This window comes from Plutella xylostella, chromosome 16, assembly GCF_932276165.1.
Source record: "Plutella xylostella chromosome 16, ilPluXylo3.1, whole genome shotgun sequence".
NCBI classification, from domain to species: Eukaryota; Metazoa; Arthropoda; class Insecta; order Lepidoptera; family Plutellidae; genus Plutella; species Plutella xylostella.
This window is the reverse complement of record NC_063996.1, coordinates 3,072,422-3,093,943: the sequence shown is the minus strand read 5'-3', so window position 1 is coordinate 3,093,943 and position 21,522 is coordinate 3,072,422. Positions and strand designations below refer to the sequence as shown.

The 21,522-nt window shown below is 40.6% G+C and overlaps 1 protein-coding gene across 3 annotated transcripts; it reads left to right on the top strand.

Annotated features, from left to right (window-relative positions):
• The first annotated feature begins 758 nt into the window (after window positions 1-758).
• LOC105384252 (AP-1 complex subunit beta-1) lies at window positions 759-21,522 on the top strand. 3 transcript variants are annotated; one of them, XM_048626316.1, is made up of 19 exons: window positions 759-893; window positions 1,070-1,183; window positions 1,882-2,052; window positions 2,335-2,361; window positions 3,091-3,288; window positions 3,480-3,597; window positions 3,942-4,132; window positions 5,211-5,393; window positions 5,982-6,164; window positions 6,736-6,930; window positions 7,481-7,573; window positions 8,328-8,449; window positions 8,910-9,100; window positions 9,389-9,495; window positions 9,961-10,062; window positions 10,512-10,644; window positions 19,259-19,376; window positions 20,158-20,284; window positions 20,792-21,522. In XM_048626316.1, the coding sequence occupies exons 2-19, from the start codon at window positions 1,076-1,078 to the stop codon at window positions 21,191-21,193; spliced, it is 2,769 nt and encodes a 922-aa protein (XP_048482273.1). In that variant the 5' UTR covers window positions 759-893; window positions 1,070-1,075; the 3' UTR covers window positions 21,194-21,522. The 3 variants fall into 3 exon arrangements, with proteins under 3 accessions (XP_048482273.1, XP_048482272.1, XP_048482274.1); XM_048626315.1 differs by having other exon boundaries at window positions 1,015-1,183; XM_048626317.1 differs by lacking the exon at window positions 2,335-2,361 and having other exon boundaries at window positions 1,015-1,183.

Sequence of the window (21,522 nt, the reverse complement as noted above, 5' to 3'; positions counted from 1 at the left end):
CTAGGCCACCATACATTTTCAGCTCATCTTGCAGATGCTAGAACCCTGGTACTCAACCTTTTTTTTTAAGGGCCACAAAAACGTTGCTGCTGTCATGGCCAAAAGCAAAAAAATATATGTTTTTTTACTATTATAAAGCGATGTCAACTATCGAATAAAATATATTAAAAAAAAATGCATATTCCCTGATATTCCCTATTATCTCTCATGGCATGCGGGCTACTGACAAAGGCCCGGCGGGCCGCAGGATGAGTATAGCTGTGCTAGAAGAATAGAAGTATTATATTAACTGTGAATATAAAGGTGTAAAAAAGTGATTCTCTAATATGAAATTAGGAACAGAATAAACCCTCGCATTTTTTCAATCCTTTATATTAGCTGTGGAAATTTATATTTTGGTGATCCATAAAAGTACTGATAACTAGTGTTTTTTAGAAAGTTGTTTTTAAAACTCGATGTTTCGAGCGACTCTTCTCTACTTACTCATATTATCGATACCGGTATTTTTTTACATTATGAACATCCCTATACAAATGATTTGTTTCACAAAATGCAAGAGAGTACTTATTCTGAGATCTATAAATATAGCAATAAACATTATGCCATAAAATTATTGAATTATTAAAATTAAATTAACTTGATACCAAAATAATTAAATGACCTAAGACCACTGAACACAGCAGTTATCTCTGAAAAGTCGTAAGTATGGCAAAAAATATTGGATGGGTTGAATTTCTGACCGGGTGAAACGAAACGTTTATAAAATTAAAAAGTTAAAACGCCCCTTTGCGTGTCAGTCAAATAAATTTTCAGATTTTTGTTTTTACAAGTTTTCAGCAAGTAATGTTCGTATAAACCTAAAACTATTGTATCAGGATTGAAACAGTTTGAAGGTAATTGATCCCATTGCTAATACTTATTTGTATGTACCCTCCAAACGTAGGAAACACTGTAGTGGTGCCTGTATCTGTCACTCTTTCCATGTATTGACTATCGATTTTTCCGCTTTTACAGGCATTCGTCTTCAAAATCTTATGTTCTTTATATAATTACATAGTCTTACACCCAGGTAATCATGACGGACTCAAAGTATTTCACAACCACCAAGAAAGGTGAAATATTCGAGCTGAAATCTGAACTGAACAGTGACAAAAAGGAAAAGAAGAAGGAGGCTGTTAAAAAGGTAAAAAATCATATTTAACACTGTTCATACTGCTTTTACTAAACTACCAAACATAACTGACTGGTTTGCAGCAGACTGGGGGCCACTGGCTTGCTTTTACCCTCACCCTAAAATGTAAAAGCACAGCACACAATGATTCATTATAGGCTATGAGTATGAGCCTCCTCCAAGACGGAGGGTTATTGCTATAACCTCTATGCCAGGCCAGATTAGAGATATTAGAAAACAAAATGTTTCTTTATAAAATATCCTGCCTCAGCGGGGGTTTTATTTATCCACTCAGGGCCTTCAGCATAGCCGTCTTGCCCACTAACCACAACACAACTGGTAACAATGTAAGGCCTATTATATCCTCCTTGGTGGTTTAGCTCTAGAAAGTACCGGAAACTGGCCATTTTGCACAAACTAGTGTGATTTTTATCAATATGAGAACCTTTAAAGAAATGTGCAGAGTAGCAAGTACTCAGCTAACTGACTCTGACTAGTGATGATAGTGCTGTTTGTGCATATTGCATGTAGGTGTATGCCTATCCCATCAATGTATGGCTTTTCAAATAGTACTCTTATTTTTAAATGCTATCTCTTCCAGACAACCTTTGAATAGGAGTGAATGAATGTTGTGTAAGAAGTTGAAAATGTCATAACACTGTATTGAAATACCCATACATTGCAATCTAATACCAAGCCAAATATTCCAGGTGATAGCCTCTATGACAGTTGGCAAGGATGTCTCGGCTCTGTTCCCCGATGTGGTCAACTGCATGCAGACCGACAACCTGGAGCTAAAGAAGCTGGTCTATCTGTACCTGATGAACTACGCCAAGTCTCAGCCGGACATGGCCATCATGGCCGTCAACACCTTCGTCAAGGTACGTCCCGCTCCCCTCTACCCAATGAGATACTCTTGCTCCTATTTAAGACACAAAATTCAATTTATTGGCTAAGAATCCTGTATCTTCTTGAGTAGAACATTGCAGAAGTTGATCAGATAGAGTGTAAACATAATTAGCATGTGATTCTCTCAAAGCTTTTCTCAAAAGGAAATAAATACTTTAACATAATTGATTAACAATGAGTAGAGTAAGTCTTGTTTGTGACTTGTATTTTTTATCGTTTTAATGTCGTCTGTACCATTGTATGATGGGTGGAAGGATCTACCAACATACCAGCTTGTTAAGGTAAACAACATGATCCAGAAAACAACTCATCTCTTTGTAGATTTACACATTTTATCTTGTCCTACTTTTATTCCAAAACCCGAATAAAATGTTCAGTTTTTATTGATGATAAAATTTATTTGTACTAGTCCCTGCATGCATCAACATAGCATGTAATTTTTAAGTATCTCACTTCTTTAAAGAATTTCATCTTGAGCACAACCCTAGATGTGTAAATCTACATAACAGTAAAATGGCAAAAAGCAAGACATACCAGGATGATAAAGCTACAATTATTTATTGGAATTCATGCCTCATTACCGATCAACCTAGAGCACATTGGCTGAGGTTACCATATCAACCTTTATTGTTGTAACTCACTGGATTATGTTCACTCCTTGACTTATTTTAGCAATATTTGCTTTAAAATCTGTAGGAAATTTATAACAACACATCATACACATAATAATGATGTCATTTATTCATACAAATACAATGATTGGTAAAGAATGCTATAGATAAGAAATAAGAATTCAAATAGCTAATGCTACAGAAACTCTGTCTTTAATTATTCTTCCCCCAACAAAGATCTTTTACAAAAAAAGCGTTGCACCAAATACCAAAATACATAAACCAGTGAGTAACAACGCCCCCTGCTTCTAGTTACCCGCTTCAGTTTGATTGATGTATTGCTTTCTCTTTCTGTCGCGATCACGTTTCCGAATGCAAAACGCGTTGACACGCCTCCAGGACTGCGAGGACTCGAACCCTCTGATCCGGGCCCTGGCTGTCAGAACCATGGGCTGTATCAGAGTGGACAAGATCACGGAGTATCTGTGTGAGCCGCTGAGGAAATGCCTGAAGGACGAGGATCCGTATGTGAGGAAGACTGCAGCGGTGTGCGTGGCTAAGCTGTACGATATATCGTCGAGTATGGTTGAGGATCAGGTCAGTGGATTTTGGTATATTTTGTTAATTTCATAATATTCATGAAAACATTCAGGTCTCATTTATTATGCGGTTATTTTCACACAACTTGGTTTATCGTATTATTGTCGACGTCATTTCCCCTAATATTTTATTCTGAACGCCGTATTCCCCTTATTATAAAGTCCTACAGCTATGCACACAAATTGCAGGGTTTCCTGGACCAGTTGAAGGATTTGTTGAGCGACTCGAACCCCATGGTGGTGGCCAACGCCGTCGCCGCGCTGTCGGAGATCAACGAGGCCAGTGTCTCAGGGCATCCCCTTGTCGGTATGTTAATGCTGCTCTAGAATCATTATACAGAGTGTTGCAAAAAAAGGTATACTGTGCAGCATGTTATATCAGACGTACCTATCGGCTTAGTAAACCCTTTTTGCAATACCTGTAGAACCAGTATGATGTAAATCAAAAGATGTGTTATCTAAAACTAAAGCTATTTTGCAATATCCTTGATAAATCGCGTACTAGTAGGTATATGGAAAAGCGTAAAGAGTAATAGAGCGAATTGAGAGCAATAGCACCTCAACACTATCGTTGACCTTCATTCAACCATTACCTCTGTACTGAATCATATAACAAAAGCATACCTAAAATATCACCCAACATTGTTCCAGAAATGAACGCCCCAACCATCAACAAGCTCCTCACAGCTCTCAACGAGTGCACCGAATGGGGCCAGGTGTTCATCCTGGACGCTCTCTCCAACTACGCGCCTCGTGACTCCCGCGAGGCCCATTCCATCTGCGAGCGCATCACGCCGCGGCTCGCGCACGCCAACGCGGCTGTTGTACTGTCTGCCGTGAAGGTACATACACACACACACACACACACACACACACACACACACACAACTACTCGTAAGGGACTCGCGCGAGGCGCAGGCGCAATCCATCTGACATTCCACAATCCCCGAAAAACACCATAGCATTTATGTTGCACATCAAATTAACAACAATTGAGGAAACTAACAACTTCAGACAAGGTGTTAGTTTCCTCATTAAGCCGAAAGATGGCTCCATCATCCCATTCACCACTCTAAACTCAACCTTACCATTACCACCACTAACCTAACCTCATTTTACCAGGTCCTCATGAAATATTCCACTCCAAAACCTGCTTTACCTTTACTTACCAATGCTCATTCTACCAGGTGCTCATGAAGCTGATGGAGATGCTCTCATCAGACACGGAGCTAGTTTCCACTCTAAGCCGCAAGCTGGCACCACTATCCCACACCACACGCCATTCTAAAACCCACCACTAACCATAGTTCATTGTACCAGGTCCTCATGAAACTCATGGAGATGCTATCATCAGACATGGAGCTAGTGTCCACTCTCAGCCGCAAGTTGGCGCCACCGTCCCACACAACACTCTATTACCAACCATCCCTCCCACACGTCACTCTAAAACTGACCTTAGCACAAACTGTGTCACTACAACAGAACTTTAATTCTACCAGGTCCTGGTGAAACTGATGGAGATGCTATCATCTGACACGGACCTAGTCTCCACTCTCAGCCGCAAGCTGGCGCCACCATCCCACACGCCTTTCTAAAACCAACCTTTAACCTACACTCATTCTACCAGGTCCTCATGAAGCTCATGGAGATGCTATCGTCAGACACGGAGCTAGTCTCTACTCTGGGCCGCAAGCTGGCACCACTATCCCACACACCACACTAAAACCAACCTTCCGTAATTGTACCAGGTCCTCATGAAACTGATGGAGATGCTATCATCAGACACGGAGCTAGTCTCCACTCTCAGCCGCAAGCTGGCGCCACTATCAAACACTCCACTCTAAAACGAACCTTACCACATCTTACCATCGCTCATTTTACCACCGCCTTTATCACCACAAAATAACTTTCATTTACCAGGTCCTCATGAAGCTCATGGAGATGCTATCAACAGACACGGATCTAGTGTCCACTCTCAGCCGGAAGCTGGCGCCACCGCTGGTTACTCTGCTGAGTGCGGAACCGGAAGTGCAGTATGTGGCGCTGAGGAACATCAACCTTGTCGTGCAGAAACGACCGGACATATTGAAGCATGAGATGAAGGTGCGTGAATTATTTTGTAAAGTCAGGGAATAAGAATAAGTGCCTGATGGTAGCCGCTATCTTTGATTCTTGTTCGAGAGACAATGGTGTACGATTCAAGTTCATTGGTGCTAGGAAAACCACATACACAGTTGGCCTAATCCCACTAATATTATCTAATTTCACGTAAAAACTAGGTACAGATTTTTATGAAAATATGTATGCAGTAAGCTGACAACCCTGGATTAACACATATATCACTGCAGCATGCCGTGGGAATTCTGGTATAGAACCAAAACTAAAACAAAGCAGAGCTAGTGAGCACTAGTATTTATTTGAGTGTTAGGCTCCTAGTGTTGTGCTTCTGGGAATTCCTAACTTCTTCAATGAAACTCAGATAGAATTTAGACAAACTGTATTGATGATTAATTATATAGGCGCTGATTGTGCAAAAGGCTGAGAAATATGTTGCGCGGTCCCAGAGTTGTGATGACTCGTAGATCGCATCGCGCGAGTGGTGGAGGCACGAAGATTGCCGATGATTCTTTGCCTCAGCAGTAAGAACATGACAGGTTGTGATGATTGCTAAATTTTACCTTTTTCCCGCAGGTGTTCTTCGTAAAATACAACGACCCGATCTACGTAAAACTCGAAAAACTCGACATAATGATCCGGCTGGCGTCGCAGGCGAACATCGCGCAGGTGCTGGGCGAGCTCAAGGAGTACGCCACCGAGGTCGACGTGGACTTCGTGCGCAAGGCCGTGCGCGCCATCGGCCGCTGCGCCATCAAGGTGCGTGTCGCTGCCCGTGCGGCACGGGTGTCTTATCACTGTCGATAAAGTGGTTTATCGCGCGATCCTGTTACAGCGCTTTATTTATTCACTATTTTTATGGTGATATTACGTAAATAAAAGATTCATGCAGCGATAACGGATTCATGTAGCATGTGACATTTTTATCTACGTCGATAAACTCGATTATAGAGCGCTGTATTTATGGCAAATCGCGATATAGTGACGCTTATCTATGTCAATAACGGATACATGCAGCTAAAGGGCGTCTTATTAATAAACTTGTTTATGTCGAATCGCGATATAGTGTTATTTATCTACGTCGATAACGACCCCGTGCAGCGGTCACATTGCGCTACATGTCGATAAACTTGTTTATGTCGATTCGCGATATAGTGTAATTTATCTACGTCGATAGCTGGCTCATGCAGCGGAGACGGGTCTGTCACATATCAACCCTGTTATCGCTGTCGATAAACTGGTCTATAACCCGCCGTAACTATGGCGAATCGCGATGCAGTACTATTTATCTATATCGAGCATTATCAACCTCTAATTTATCTTTCCCCAGGTGGAACCATCCGCCGAGCGTTGCGTGGCGACCCTCCTGGACCTGATCCAGACGAAGGTGAACTACGTGGTGCAGGAGGCCATCGTGGTGATCAAGGACATCTTCCGCAAGTACCCCAACAAGTACGAGAGCATCATCAGCACGCTGTGCGAGAACCTGGACACGTTGGATGAACCGGAGGCCAGGGCTTCTATGGTGAGTGGGAATAAAGTTAAATAATAATAATTGATTTATAGATTCGGGCTTGTAAGTGAGGTTTCAGAGGTTCTCACTATCATGTCGGAGGCACCACTTTTGAGGCTAGCTTCTAGTTCAAGAATGAAGGTTTGGTGACCCTTTAACTGCCAGTTTCTATATCTCTATCTATCCATAACTGGTAGTTACGATTACGATTTTGACATAATCAAAAGTAACAATCTGTCAAAATCGTATGAAAGTAACTACCAGTTATAGATAGATAGAGTTATAGAAACTGGCAGTAAATGATAGTAACGGTCAATTATGTAAGTGTAACACAAGCCGAAGGACAGGACTACTGTTGTGAGGGAAACTGGATAAAAAGACCCCAAGGTCTAGTCAGCAAAGGAAGTCTTTTAATTATTTAAGGTATTATATTAACGTTATCCCGCATCACTGGTTGAAGACGTGAAGACAATCCATCTTGAGAAGGAGGCATGGTTGAGAAGAGTAGAATAAATGTCACATGTATTTTGTTAAATGTCAACTAGACTATCATCCTTCACAGGTGTGGATCGTGGGCGAGTACGCTGAACGTATCGACAACGCGGACGAGCTGCTCGACTCCTTCCTCGAGGGATTCCACGATGAGAACGCACAGGTACACACACAATCATGTTATACAGGGTGTTGCAAAAAGGGTATACTTGAAATTATGATTTAATTTTCGGGCTTAGATATACCATGCCATGCTGCACATGTAGGTTTTGGCTAAGTATACCCTTTTTGCGACACCCTGTATACACTAAAACCAAATATTTGACATAGGGATTTGACATAGGTAAAACCAGGTAAAACATAGGGGTCAAATGATCAAACATGTATAAAAATATATTTTGTAAATTTTTGTGGTAAGGCTGTAATAGCAGTTCGGTAGTTCTCTAGCGGAGACCACGATTAAAAGTTTTTCTTTCTTTCTTTCAAATGCCAAGCATGCAATAGGTTTGTTGCCTAGAAAAGATTACTTTTAGTAATCGTGCTATTTCTAATCAGTCCAGAACTATGTAGGGGGCTCAGCACATAGAAGCGTAACGTAAACAGATCGCCTTGTTTCTTCGGTCAAGTGTCAACCAGAAGGGCTAGTACGGCGCATTTAAGACGTGACTAGAGTTTTGCATCGCGCTCACTCACATCACGCAGCCTCAAGAGCGAGCGTGACGGAGAACTCTTGTCACCTCTTAACAACTTCCTGTGCTACAGGGCCAGGCGTTCGCGAGCTCGCGTTCTACTGGTTGACAAAAGAAAAAGAGGCGATCCCTATACGTTACACTGTATTTGCATTATTTTTTTTTCCCTTAGATCTTGCGGTATGCAACAAAGAGTATTCATCTCATCCATCTACCGTATCTCCCCAGGTGCAACTGCAACTGCTCACAGCTGTAGTGAAGCTGTTCCTGAAGCGGCCGGCGGACACGCAGGAGCTGGTGCAGCACGTGCTCAGCCTCGCCACGCAGGACTCCGACAACCCCGACCTCAGGTGAACTCGCCTGGCAAAACCTGGAAACATTTTCTCACGTCTAGTCGTAGAGTCTGAAATAGTTCACCCAGAGTCAATTGATCCATGAAATGTTAGCCATCAAAATGTTTCGCCCAACGAAAAAATATTATGACACAGTTCATTGGTTAATCTTGTCTTGATGAACCGTTGCACCCTATTTGTTGTACGCGACTTTGGATCACACAACATCAGTGCGACAAGACTAGTGAGAGGAGCAGAGAGATGTTTTAAACATTAAATAGAACATCGTATTCTATAAGATATAACTAGCCTTTCTTCGCTTTGCCTTAAAAACAATTCCCGTGGGAATTCGGGGATAAAAATAATAGTCCATAATTATGTTAATCCAGGCTGTCGGCTTACAACATGCCAAATTTCATTAAAAAATACAAAACAGAATTTAATAATACCTAAACTAAACCCAACCTCATTCCTACAGAGACCGCGGCTTCATCTACTGGCGTCTCCTCTCCACGGACCCGGCTGCCGCCAAGGAAGTAGTACTCGCCGACAAACCGCTCATCTCGGAGGAGACAGACTTGCTAGAGCCGACACTGCTGGATGAGCTGATCTGTCACATTAGCTCTCTAGCTTCTGTGTACCACAAGCCGCCGACTGCTTTCGTTGAAGGTACCAAAATAGAATTACTGATGTTTCTATCACCAGCTCTGACTATTTGCAATCCATTGTTGAGTGTTACTTGCCTCGTTTTTCACGCGCCATTATGGTATATAATTATGCGTTTGGATTATGTACATTATCAATCGATACTTTATTTTTTGAATGAATTTAAATGTAAGTAAATAACTGATGATGCATTTTTTTCAAAATTACTCTCTTTAATTTCATGACTTTATAGATGGACTGTATAATATGTGATAGTTAAGTATCCACTTTCACTTTAACTATGTCTTCTAGGTCGCGGCGCGGGCGTGCGCAAGTCGCTACCAGCGCGCGGCGCGGCCAGCGATGACGCCGCTTCGTCGTCCTCCGCGCCCGTCACCACCATCATTCCTAACTCACAGGTATAGATGATGTTGTTTTTGGGCGCCTTAAGCCGAACGTCCACTGCCAAAACAAAGTTAGTTCGCATAGTTAACAAAGTTAGCGCACCGCAAACTATGCACTATGTATGACAAACTGGCTGAACTATGCGAACTAACTTAGTTTAGCCGGAAGTGGACGTTCGGATTTATACTTATCACGCAAGCAGGAATAGCAGGATGCAGGATGGATCGCTATTTTCAAGAGTTCGGTGATGTTGAGATGAGTAAGGCTGAGGATAAATTGGATAAAACAAAAGAGGCTGGAATAAAGTAACGCGATTATTTTACGCATAATTACACGCATCCTCTTCTGCGAGCATTATAAATGCACTGCTTGTGGGATCATATTATGTTCAGGAACACATTATTATACTGCAAGCGCACGGCGTTGTAGTTCTGCATATGTCTTCGAAAAAATCTACACATGTATTTGTTGTATTCCAGGAGTCGTTCATAGTGGACCTGCTGGACATCGGCGGGCCGCCGCCCATGCCGGCCGCGCCCACCTCCAACGTGGATCTGCTAGCTGCTGGCCTCGACGGACTGGTGAGTGCCTCACAAAGACTTTTCCTACAGATTGATAGTATAGAGGTGACATATCGAATGTACTATGTGCAGGATGGTTCAAAAGTGGTATAGTATGCCGTAAAAGGGTCACTCAGGTGGTCATAGCTTAGAATAACAAGTACAGTAGTAGTAACAAGTACTCGTTATTCTATGGTCATAGTGAACAGCTTTTGTTCTAAAGTTTTGGTAATTCGCAAACTTTCGGGACGTTTTTAAGGTTAGCCTGGGTCATCCTCTTTTGGCTCATGATACCCTTTTGTAACACTCTGTATGTCCGGCGGACCATGGCAGTCAGCGACAGCGGTACTCCAACTGGCTAATCCTTTCCACAAAGACAAGCTATAGCATCTCATGCTTTTCATTGACACGTTAAAAATAAGTTACCTATGAGGCTTGCCAATAAATATAATAAATAACAATATCCTCAGCTCGGTGGTGGTCCAGAGCCAGTGGCGGCCGCCAACACGACGGGTCTGCTCGGAGACATCTTCGGCGTGTCGGCCGCGCCCGCCTGCTTCACGCCGCCCAAGCAGTGCTGGCTGCCCGCTGATAAGGGGAAAGGTAACGGACAATGATAATTAACACCAAGTTATGGTTACTGAAGAGTAGTAGTGAACTGCTGATAAGGGGAAAGGTGACGTAAAATATTAATTATGAAAGTTATTGGTATTGAAGACTGGTCGATTGAGCCAGCGATGCCTTCTAAATTATGAAGTTCAGAATATGTCTAGCTTGTTTTTAGCGCCTCTAAACTAAAAAGGGATAAAAGGGGAGATGTGAAAAGGGGATAAGGGAGACGCAGAGGGAAGGGGAGGGGATTGGAGGCAAGGTAAGGGGAGGAGAGGGGAGCCTGTGGCAGCGGCCAACACGACGGGTCTGCCCGGGGACATCTTCGGCGTGTCGGCCGCGCCCGCCTGCTTCACGCCGCCCAAGCAGTGCTGGCTGCCTGCTGATAAGGGGAAAGGTAATGTACAATGATAATTGGAGAGTTATTGGTATTGAAGATACACGCGACGTTTCAGGTCTTTGGTGTAATCCATCTACATCCTATGTGGGAAAAGCTCTGTCGCTTTTTGATTTTATGTCTCAAAATAATTTTTATCAGCTAAACCACATGCTCAATAGCAACTCTAACACTTTGGACTTAATCTTAAGTAGCTTTGCTGGACCAACTGTGAATGAATCACTTAACCCTCTTTGTAAAGTCGGCAAGCACCATCCTCCACTGGATTTGGAGGTTTCTCTTGGCTGTACCAATAATAAGGTGCTTAAACCTAGAAAATTCGCTAAGTATAATTTTAAGAGAGCCGATTATACCATTGTCAACGAGAAACTTAGCCAGGTCGAGTGGAGGTCATTACTGGAATCGTGTGATAACGTAGATAGTATGGTTGCAGCTTTTTATTCCTCTGTTGAATTCGTAATAAAGAACAACATACCTAAAGCTAGGTCTCATTCGGGTGCTTATCCCTCCTGGTTTAGTACGTCATTATTAAAAATGCTACGGGAAAAAGAGAAAAAGCGTAAAACTTTCAAGAAAACAAATAATCCGCGTGACCGGTTAGAATTTGAGTTGCTTCGATCAAGGGTTCATAGCAAAATCAAGACCGACTACAGAAAGTTTGTTGAGTCTGTTGAGAGTAGCCTTGTAAACAATCCCAAAAAATTTTGGTCATTTATTAAGGAAACACGTAAGGGTAAAACTGATTATCCTTGTAGTATGAGTCACGGTGACACCACTGCTGATAACAATAAGGAAATTTGTGATCTTTTTGCAACGCATTTTTCCGCTACATTCTTACCTAAAGCTCCACTATCTGCCGACCTTTCTGTCACGGAATCTAGTTGCTCAACTATACATACATTTAAATTTACAGAAAAATCCATCTTGAAAGCTCTAGCCTCTCTTGATGCCAGTAAGGGAGCGGGCCCCGATGGTGTTCCTTCTGTATTTATTAAAAGATGTTCTAAAAGTTTAGCTCTACCCCTTTCAATAATTTTTAATCAGTCAATGAAAACTTCTACTTTTCCTAAGGTCTGGAAGGAAGCTATGGTGGTACCTATTTATAAAAAAGGTGATACTTCCATTGTGGGAAATTACAGACCAGTTTCACTCCTATCAATATTTTCCAAGGTTTTCGAGAGTCTTGTTTACCCGGTGTTACATGGTCATGTCAGATTATTGCTTTCCCCTCTACAACACGGTTTTATGCCTAGAAAGTCAACAACAACTAACTTATTGACCTATGTATCTGACCTTACGCATACTGTTGATTCTGGTAATCAAATCGACGCAATCTACACGGATTTTAGTAGTGCCTTCGATAAGGTCGACCACGACCTGCTTTTACACAAAATGCGCTACCAATTCGGGATCACTGGTGAGTTGTGGGGCTGGTTTAAATCATACCTATCAGATCGCAGTCAACGTGTAGCCAAAGATGGTTTTAACTCAGAGTCATATTTTTCGACATCGGGTGTACCGCAAGGCTCCCACCTCGGACCATTATTGTTTAATATGTTTATTAACGACATAGTTTCAGTTATTAAGAATAGCAAATGCCTTTTATTTGCTGATGACTTGAAATTATATAAGCAAATTAATTCGGATTCTGATTCTCAACTACTTCAGATTGACTTAAACAATATAAAAAAATGGTGTACTATTAATCGCATGACATTGAATGCTAGCAAATGCTTTCATATTAAATTTACGCGGAAAAAACGTCCCGTTTGCTCTAACTATACTTTAGATGGTACAAACTTGGAAGAAGTTCGAACAATAAGAGACCTGGGTGTAATTTTTGACTCCAACTTGAACTTCATAAGTCACATTGAGCACGTTGCTAATACAAGTAACAAAATGTTGGGATTTATAAAGCGCATGGCTAAGAGTTTTAAAAAAATTGAAAGTTTTAAGTTACTTTATAATGCTCTTGTTTTGTCTCGACTCGAATACTGTAGCCAGGTTTGGAACCCTACATACCAAGTGCACATAGATCGGTTAGAGAGGGTGCAGAGATCCTTTACCAGGTTTCTAGCGTTCAAAACCAACAGCTCCGATATTAATAGTCGCGTTCCCTACGAGGACAGATTGAAGTATTTTAAAATGTGTTCCCTTGAACAACGAAGACAGTACCAAGATCTCAACTTTCTACACAAACTGCTCAGAGGTGAATTGACGGAACCAGATTTATTAACTCGACTCAATTTTAAAGTTCCGAAGTTGAATCACCGTAAATGTCAGGTTATTAAAACATTTGCTCCACTTTTTTCCCGTACCCAACTAGGTAAATTTTCGCCACTCAATCGTTTCCAGATGTGCTACAACGATCTCGAGTCGACATTGAGCTTGGACATTTATAATGACTCCCCACTTTCTTGGAAACGTAAACTGCTGCAACCTAAATAGAACTAATTAATCATTAATCAATTATATACACATAATACCTACTATTTCTAAATTCAAATTATAATTTCTGACATAATTATAATATATATAGCTGGATTACCACTGACTGACTGACTGACATGATTGTTCTCCCAGAAGGAGTCATTTTTTGATATACAAATGTTTTAGGGAAATGTACAGGGTGCTCGGGTGAGTAGAGAAAAACCTCGACTTTTTTAAAAAAGTTGTAAAAAAAAAAAATTTTTTTTGCTCCTCTTTTTTGGTGACCATACATTTTTTCATATTTCGAGGGTGTATTTAGAGTGTCTGACAGATTATAAAAAAAATATAAAAAAATAAAAAAACAAAATGGCGGCCGAGTTGCAGTCAAGTAAAGTTTAGGGCGTGTCAGACCCGACTTGAGGTGAATTGATCTCCCGGAAGGGGGGGAGGTGGGGGGATGCTGTTTTTTGTAAACGGTGAGGCACATGATGAAATTTAACGGAAAATTCCAAAAAATGATTTTTTTTTAATTGCGGGGGGAGGGGAGATTTTTTTATAAAAACGTGTTTTTTCGGGGATTTTCAAAGCGTTTTTTTATTGTGTTCGAGGCATTTGACAGGTTTGACTTGTATGGAGCGGTTGTGTAGTTTGATGAGTAGAGTTGCCATGTGAAAGAATTTTCCCCATTTTTAGGGTAAAAATTCGAGATTTTCCCCAAAAACATGAAAAGTAGAAATGGCCACTTTTGATTTTAAAATTTGATGCAGTTTTGTTGGAAAGACCCGTACTAACGACATTTGACCATTTATATTACTTTCGACTGGCAACCCTGGGCGATAGGCGAGATTATATTTTTTCGGATTTTTTTAAGTCGACCCAACTTGAGGTGAATTGATCTCCCAGAAGGGAGGCAGGTGGGGTGATGATTTTTTTTGTACATGACCAGTTGTATGGTGCAGTTTATGGGAAAATTCCGAAAAGTTGAAAAAACAAAATGGCGGACTGCTTTGGCGGCCATTTTGTAAAAGTGACTTTTTTTCACGATTTTTGATTGATTTTTTCACGTGTTTTGAGTGGTAGGAGAGATTCGTCTTGTATTGCGCATTTGTGTAGTTTGTTGGGTAGACTATACCAGTTAAATAAAATTTCCCCATTTTTAGGGAAAATTTTGAGATTTTCCCCAAAAACCTGAAAAATAGAAATAACCGTTTTGGATTTAAAAAAATGATGCAGTTTAGTCAGAAAGGCTCACACTAATGACATTTGACTATTTTTATTACTTTCGGCTGGCAACCCTGAGAAATACGGGAGATTATATTTTTGAAAAAGTTCGACGTCGATTCAAGTTGAGGTGAATTGATCTCCCAGAAGGGGGGGAGGTGGGGTGATGTTTTTCTTTGAACATGGTTGGATATATGGTGAAATTCATGGGAAAATTCCGAAAACTGCAACAATCAAAATGGCAGATGAAGTGGCAGCCATTTTGTAAAAGAGAAATTTTACATGTTTTAAGGCTATTTCACCTGTATTGAGTGGTCTGACAGTTTTGACTTGTATGGCGCATTTGTGTGTTTAGGTACGCTTAATTTTTCTATAAAATAAAAACTCCCCATTTTTAGGAAAAAAAACAAAATTTTCCTAAAAACATGGGAAATTTTACATAAATATGCAATTTTATCCTTTTAAGATGGTCTGAGGGGATTCGAATGTATAGCGCGTTTATGTAGTTTAATGTATAGAATTTTAATTTAAAATAAAAACTCCCCACTTGTAGGGAAAAAAATCAAAATTTCCCTAAAAACATGGGAAATTTCACATAAATATGCATTTTTATCCCTTTGAGATGGTCTGAGGGGTTATGAATGTATAGCGCGATTGTGTAGTTAAATGTATAGAATTTTAATTTAAAATAAAAACTCCCCACTTGTAGGGAAAAAAATCAAAATTTCCCTAAAAACATGGGAAATTTCACATAAATATGCATTTTTATCCCTTTGAGATGGTCTGAGGGGTTATGAATGTAAAGCGCGATTGTGTAGTTAAATGTATAGAATTTTAATTTAAAATAAAAACTCCCCACTTGTAGGGAAAAAAATCAAAATTTCCCTAAAAACATGGGAAATTTTACATAAATATGCAATTTTATCCCTTTGCGATGGTCTGAGGGGTTATGAATGAATAGCGCGATTGTGTAGTTACATGCATATAATTTTAATTTATAATAAAAACTTCCCACTTTTAGGGAAAAAAATCAAAATTTTCCTAAAAACGTAGAAAAAATTACCAACATTAGCAATTTCATCCCTTTGAAGTGGTCCTACAGATTTATGGTATATAGCGCATTTGTGTAGATAAATACAAACAATAATTATTTAAAATAAAAACTCCCCACTTTTAGGGAAAAAATCAAAATTTCCCTAAAAACGTAGAAAAAATTAACAAACATTAGCAATTCCACCCCTTTGAAGTGGTCAGACAGATTTGTAGTATATGGCGCATTTGTGAAGATAAATACAAAGAATTATTTTTTAAAATAATAACTCCCCACTTTTAGAGGAAATATATTTTCCCTAAAAATATACAAAATGTAAATCAACTTTACCACAGTGTAAGTGCCGAGCGCAGCGAGGCCATAGTCCCTCTACAAGCTATACCAAAATAAAACCAGCCGAGCGCAGCGAGGCATCCGACAAGTAACCCTGCCATAAAGAAAAGAAATCCGAGCGAAGCGAGGCATTAGGTATCATAATTATTAATATCAATAAAGAAAAACTACGAGAAAAGTCCCGTTAAGGAAGTGGAAAGCCGAGCGAAGCGAGGCAAAACAACCTAAACCATCAATCCAAAACCTAGAGAGCCGAGCGAAGCGAGGCAAAACTACTGAAACCAACATCCGAAAATCCGACGAGCCGAGCGAAGCGAGGCTAAAGCACAATAAACAGCAAGTGCCTATTTATTTAAACACGATGCCTATGTAACTGCAGAGCCGAGCGAAGCGAGGCAAAACAACCGAGACTACCATTCCGAGACCTGGCGAGGAGCCGAGCGAAGCGAGGCTAAACTACTTTAATCACCAACTGCCTGTTTAACTGGAGAGCCGAGCGCAGCGAGGCAAAACAATCCAAACCATCATACCACAAACCTTGGAGAGCCGAGCGTAGCGAGGCAAAACATTGCAAAACATTATACCACAACCACTGAAGAGCCGAGCGCAGCGAGGCAATACAACTCAAGTATTACCTAACCGTAAAAGAGGAGCCGAGCCAATCGAGGCAAAACAATGCGAACCACCATACTGCAAACCCTGGAGAGCCGAGCGAAGCGAGGCAACACTACTCAAACCCTCGTCAACACAACTACGTATATAACCTGAGAGCCGATTGTGGTTAAGAAATAACTTGAATGAATAAAAAAGAAAGACAAAGTTTAAGTTTGTCCGCGTTTATAGTTCCATATACGTGTGCATCCAATTATATGCAATGTCAATGCGTCGACAACTTCGGTGGTGCGGTCACGTATCGCGTATGGCGGAGGAGAGAGTGGCGAAGCGCATCTTTTATTCTGAACTAGAGGAGGGTAAGCGGAAACCTGGCGGACAACTCCTCCGATATAAAGATGTTCAGAAGCGGCACATGAAAAGATGCAACATTGAGCCCTCTCGTTGGGAAGATTTGGCGGCACAACGGCCTGAATGGCGCAGGGTGGTGGCAAGGCGAGTACGCGAATTCGAGCTGCAGCGTAAAGCTGAATTAGACGCGAAACGCGACCAGCTAAAAGCTCGTCCACCTGCCGCCATCAACTATAATTATGTCGGCGGCGTACTCACATGCCCACACTGTGCAAGGGGGTTCGCCGCAAAGATCGGCTATATAAGCCATCTTAGGGCGCACGTGCGCCAACAGAACTAGGGGTCGAAGTGGTCGCCATGGCCGAAATCGGTCGGACCAATCATCAGCATCCAATTATGAATTAAATTTCAGTAAAGCATAGTTCTATAATGTTAAAAAACGCACTTTATCCTACTTATACTTACTGTGTCTTAAACAGCAAACGCACATAAGAAATTAATGAATAAAAAAAAGCCTGTAAATTTTCTTGCTATGAAAAAGTTTCTTTTCAGGACAGAATAAACTAATAATCGAGACGCTAGAAAAACGCGCGAATGGAGGTGACTCAGATTTATGAGGTATTAAAGAACCCAATATTTGTACACAAAACGATGTTCGCTCGCTACTAGGTAAAGTTTACGAAACCAAAAAATGTCCATATATGTAGATCAGTTTCTCTACCGTATTTGTGTGAGACAATCTGTAATTTAAAAATAGTTTTCACGGCAAATATTAACATTCCTGTGGAGTTTTAAAAAACTCTACAGGAATTGGGGTCGTATGGGGTCGGCATTTTGTAAGTGGAACTTATTCATTGCCCCGAGTGTACAACGGATATTTCTTGAATTTGTAAGTTGTGAGTGTATTATGAGAAAATCAATACCCATCTACTACCAAATTACATACTGAAATTAGATTTCAAGGGAAAACTAAACCCCATAAAATATTCGATACGTTATAGTCAAGTGAATAACCGTATCTCACCAAAATTCATAACGAAAACCGTATCACACCTAAAATAAAATCATCAGTTCCCCTTTAATGAAGAAATTCATAGTAAAAGCAGTTTATAAGGCATAACAAAACGCAACAAGGATTTGCTACGGTATGTTCACGTCAATACCCTGCTGAAACCGAAATTCATACTGAAAACTTATCCCGCCTGAAACAAAATCATCAGTAGGTACCCCTTTAATAAAAAAAAAACGCATAACAAAACGCAAGAAAGATTTGCTACGGTATATTCAAGTCAATACCCTGCTGAAACCGAAATTCATACTGCAAACTATTTCCCACGTCAAACAAAATCGTCAGTAAAGCTATAATTTTAAAAAAATCATGGTGACCACAGTTTTTAAGGCATAACAAAACGCAAGAAAGATTTGCAACGATATGTTGAAGTCAATACCCTGCTGAAACCGAACCAAAGGCATCAAAGCCCCGCGCGGCTGCTTGCAGCCCGCGCCACAACGCAACCTCTAGTACCTATAATATACCTACTTATATAATTTCTGTCAATTATTGTATTGGTGTTATTAATTTGTAATGAATTTTTGTATTATTTTGTAATTTTATTTTCTGTAAGTAATCAAATCAATATAAATTTCATTGTACAATACTATACCTAATTTAGTTTAGATTTAAGCATTGTATGCATGATTGCATGTTAGTATTTAAATTATTGTATTTTATAAGATAACATTTTGAATGCTGTTGCACACCTATAATTGGTGCATGGATAGGATAAGCAACATATACTGTGTCTGAACAACTTTTTATCCAATGTGCTGTTGGTGTGTCTATTTCTGTAAATAAATAAATAAATAAAGAGTCACTGGCTTCTGAAGTATAAAATTCAGAATATCTTTAGCCAGCTCGTTTTTAGCGCCACTAATGCGTCTAAATTAAAAAGAAGATAAAAGGGTAGGTGTGAAAATGGGATAAGGGAGAGGCAGAGGGAAGGGGAGGGAATTGGAGGTAAGGGAAGGGGAGAAGAGATTGTTTGTGAAAGCATGAAAGAAATGCAGACGGAAACTTTAAAGAGTAACAAAGCTCGCAGGCATCAGATATTTTTTTTTAAATAAGAAGATTAAAGATGACTCGATTTTCGCACAGAAAACTATATGACTGTAATCAAATAGTATAATCAACATTGCGTGTTTTCCCCCACCAGGTCTGGAGATCTGGGGCTCGTTCAGCCGCGTCGGGGGGCAGCCACGCATGGACATGACTTTCACCAACAAGGCCATGCAGGCCATGACCGGGTTCGCCATACAACTCAACAAGAACAGGTGGGGAGATGAGGAGGATATTGAAATACAAAATAATTGTTTTCAAGACAATGACGTAGACGTCTTTCTTTTTATTCTATTCTCTGCGGGTGACTTTAGTGCCTGCTGGCTCTCTTGAATGGAACCTTTGTGTATAGTATAGTATACCCAATATAAAACGCTTTCATAAGCTTGGAATTTTTCCCACCACACTATGTGTGGATTAATAGTAATTTTTAGGATTCTGGAAGCATCATGTTTGTCATCATCATCATCAGTCATTATATCTGGAGCTAAAGGATGGCCATCTGCGTATGTTTCATTTATGGACAAATCCGCTATAGTCATAGCGCGAGCCAAAAGCGGCGCGCAGTTTTAAACCCACCACCGTCTCACTTCAAGGGGGCCTAAAAGTATCTTCTACTCAAAAATACATAGTTTATGTACGGTGGCCTGCGCCTAAAAGTGTACAAGCGGAGTTTTTATAATAGCGATCCTTGGTTGCTGACTTATACAGGGTGTTGCAAAATTGGTATACTAAGCCGAAACCTACATGTGCAGCATGGTATATCTAAGCCCGAAACTGAAATCAGAATTTGGAAATTCGCGAAAAAAAAATATCATTTTCTATAGTAAAAATTTACGTGACCAACAAAGTTTCTATGGAAAATAATATTTTTTTTTCGCGAATTTTTAAATTTTGATTTCAGTTTCGGGCTTAGATATAACATGCTGCACATGTAGGTTTCGGCTTAGTATACCCTTTTTACAACACCCTGTAGACTTTCCGTCTCTATTCCAGTTTCGGCATCTGCCCGGTGGGCGGGCTGTCCGTGGGAGCCCTGCAGCCGGGCCAGAGCGCGGAGGCGCCGCTGTCGCTCGCCACCACCGGGCCCGTGCAGCGCATGGAGCCGCTCAACAACCTGCAGGTACTGTACTGTCATCATCAGTCAGAATGAGGATTTCACAAAAACTTTGACGTCCGGCATACCCTGGGCAGTCAGTAACTAACTAATAAAATTTCACCACAAACGAAATGTGCGAAATGCGCTCTGGGGCGTACCTGGCACAGAAGATCTCCCTCGCCGTGCAGCGCGGCAACGCAGCTAGCGTTATGGGGACTTTTGGGTCGGGTGCGTCCTGGGGTGGTTTATTTAGCTAAGTAAGTTGTGTTTTGTTTGTTTGTTTGTTTAATTTTTTTTTATTTTATTTTTGACGAAGCGAGGGTGGATTTTATGTTAAATGTTTGATAAATTTTGTATTTTATTTAATAAATGATTTTGATGTGCCACAAACGAATGAATTAATTCTTGACTTATATTTGTAATAATTGTAATGCTCCACTGCCCTAACTGTGCTGCACTGTCATTAACCTCAATCATTACTCTATCCAAATATCGCTGCTGAAATACAGTTTCGTATTCTTCCTCTCCCAGGTGGCAATCAAGAACAACGTGGACGTGTTCTACTTCGCGTGTCTCATCCCCGCGCATATCCTCTTCACTGAAGACGGCCAATTAGACAAGAGAGTCTTCCTCACCACATGGAAGGAGATCCCGGCGGCGAACGAGGTCCAACACACGCTGTCCAGCGTCATCGGCAACGCAGACTCCGTCGCACAGAAGATGACCACAAACAACGTCTTCACCATCGCCAAGAGAAACGTGGAGGGACAAGACATGCTGTACCAGTCTCTGAAGCTTACTAATAACATCTGGGTGCTGTTAGAGCTGAAGCTTCAGCCAGGGAATCCTGAGGCCACTCTTAGTCTGAAGTCCAGGACCGTAGAAGTCGCCCAGTGCATATTCCAAGCGTACGAAGCTATACTTAAATCGTAATCGTGTAGGCTGTTGATGTGTATATTTTGAATCGAGAGATTTTTTTATGTTAATTTTATTATGAGTATTGATGAGATAAGATATTATTAAAGACTTTGTACGAATGCAAATTCCATTATCGTTAGATCGCGCAGTTGTACGATGTTAGTGTGGCCTGAGGATATGTATGTATTCGTGGTTATTTACTGATCATATTATTATTATATTTACTAATAGAATATCAACAGTATGTTATAATGAATAAATATTAGTTCTGATAAGCATATTCTGGTACTAATGAATGAATGCGTTATCATGGTGTTAAATGAAATAAATTATATCATAATCTA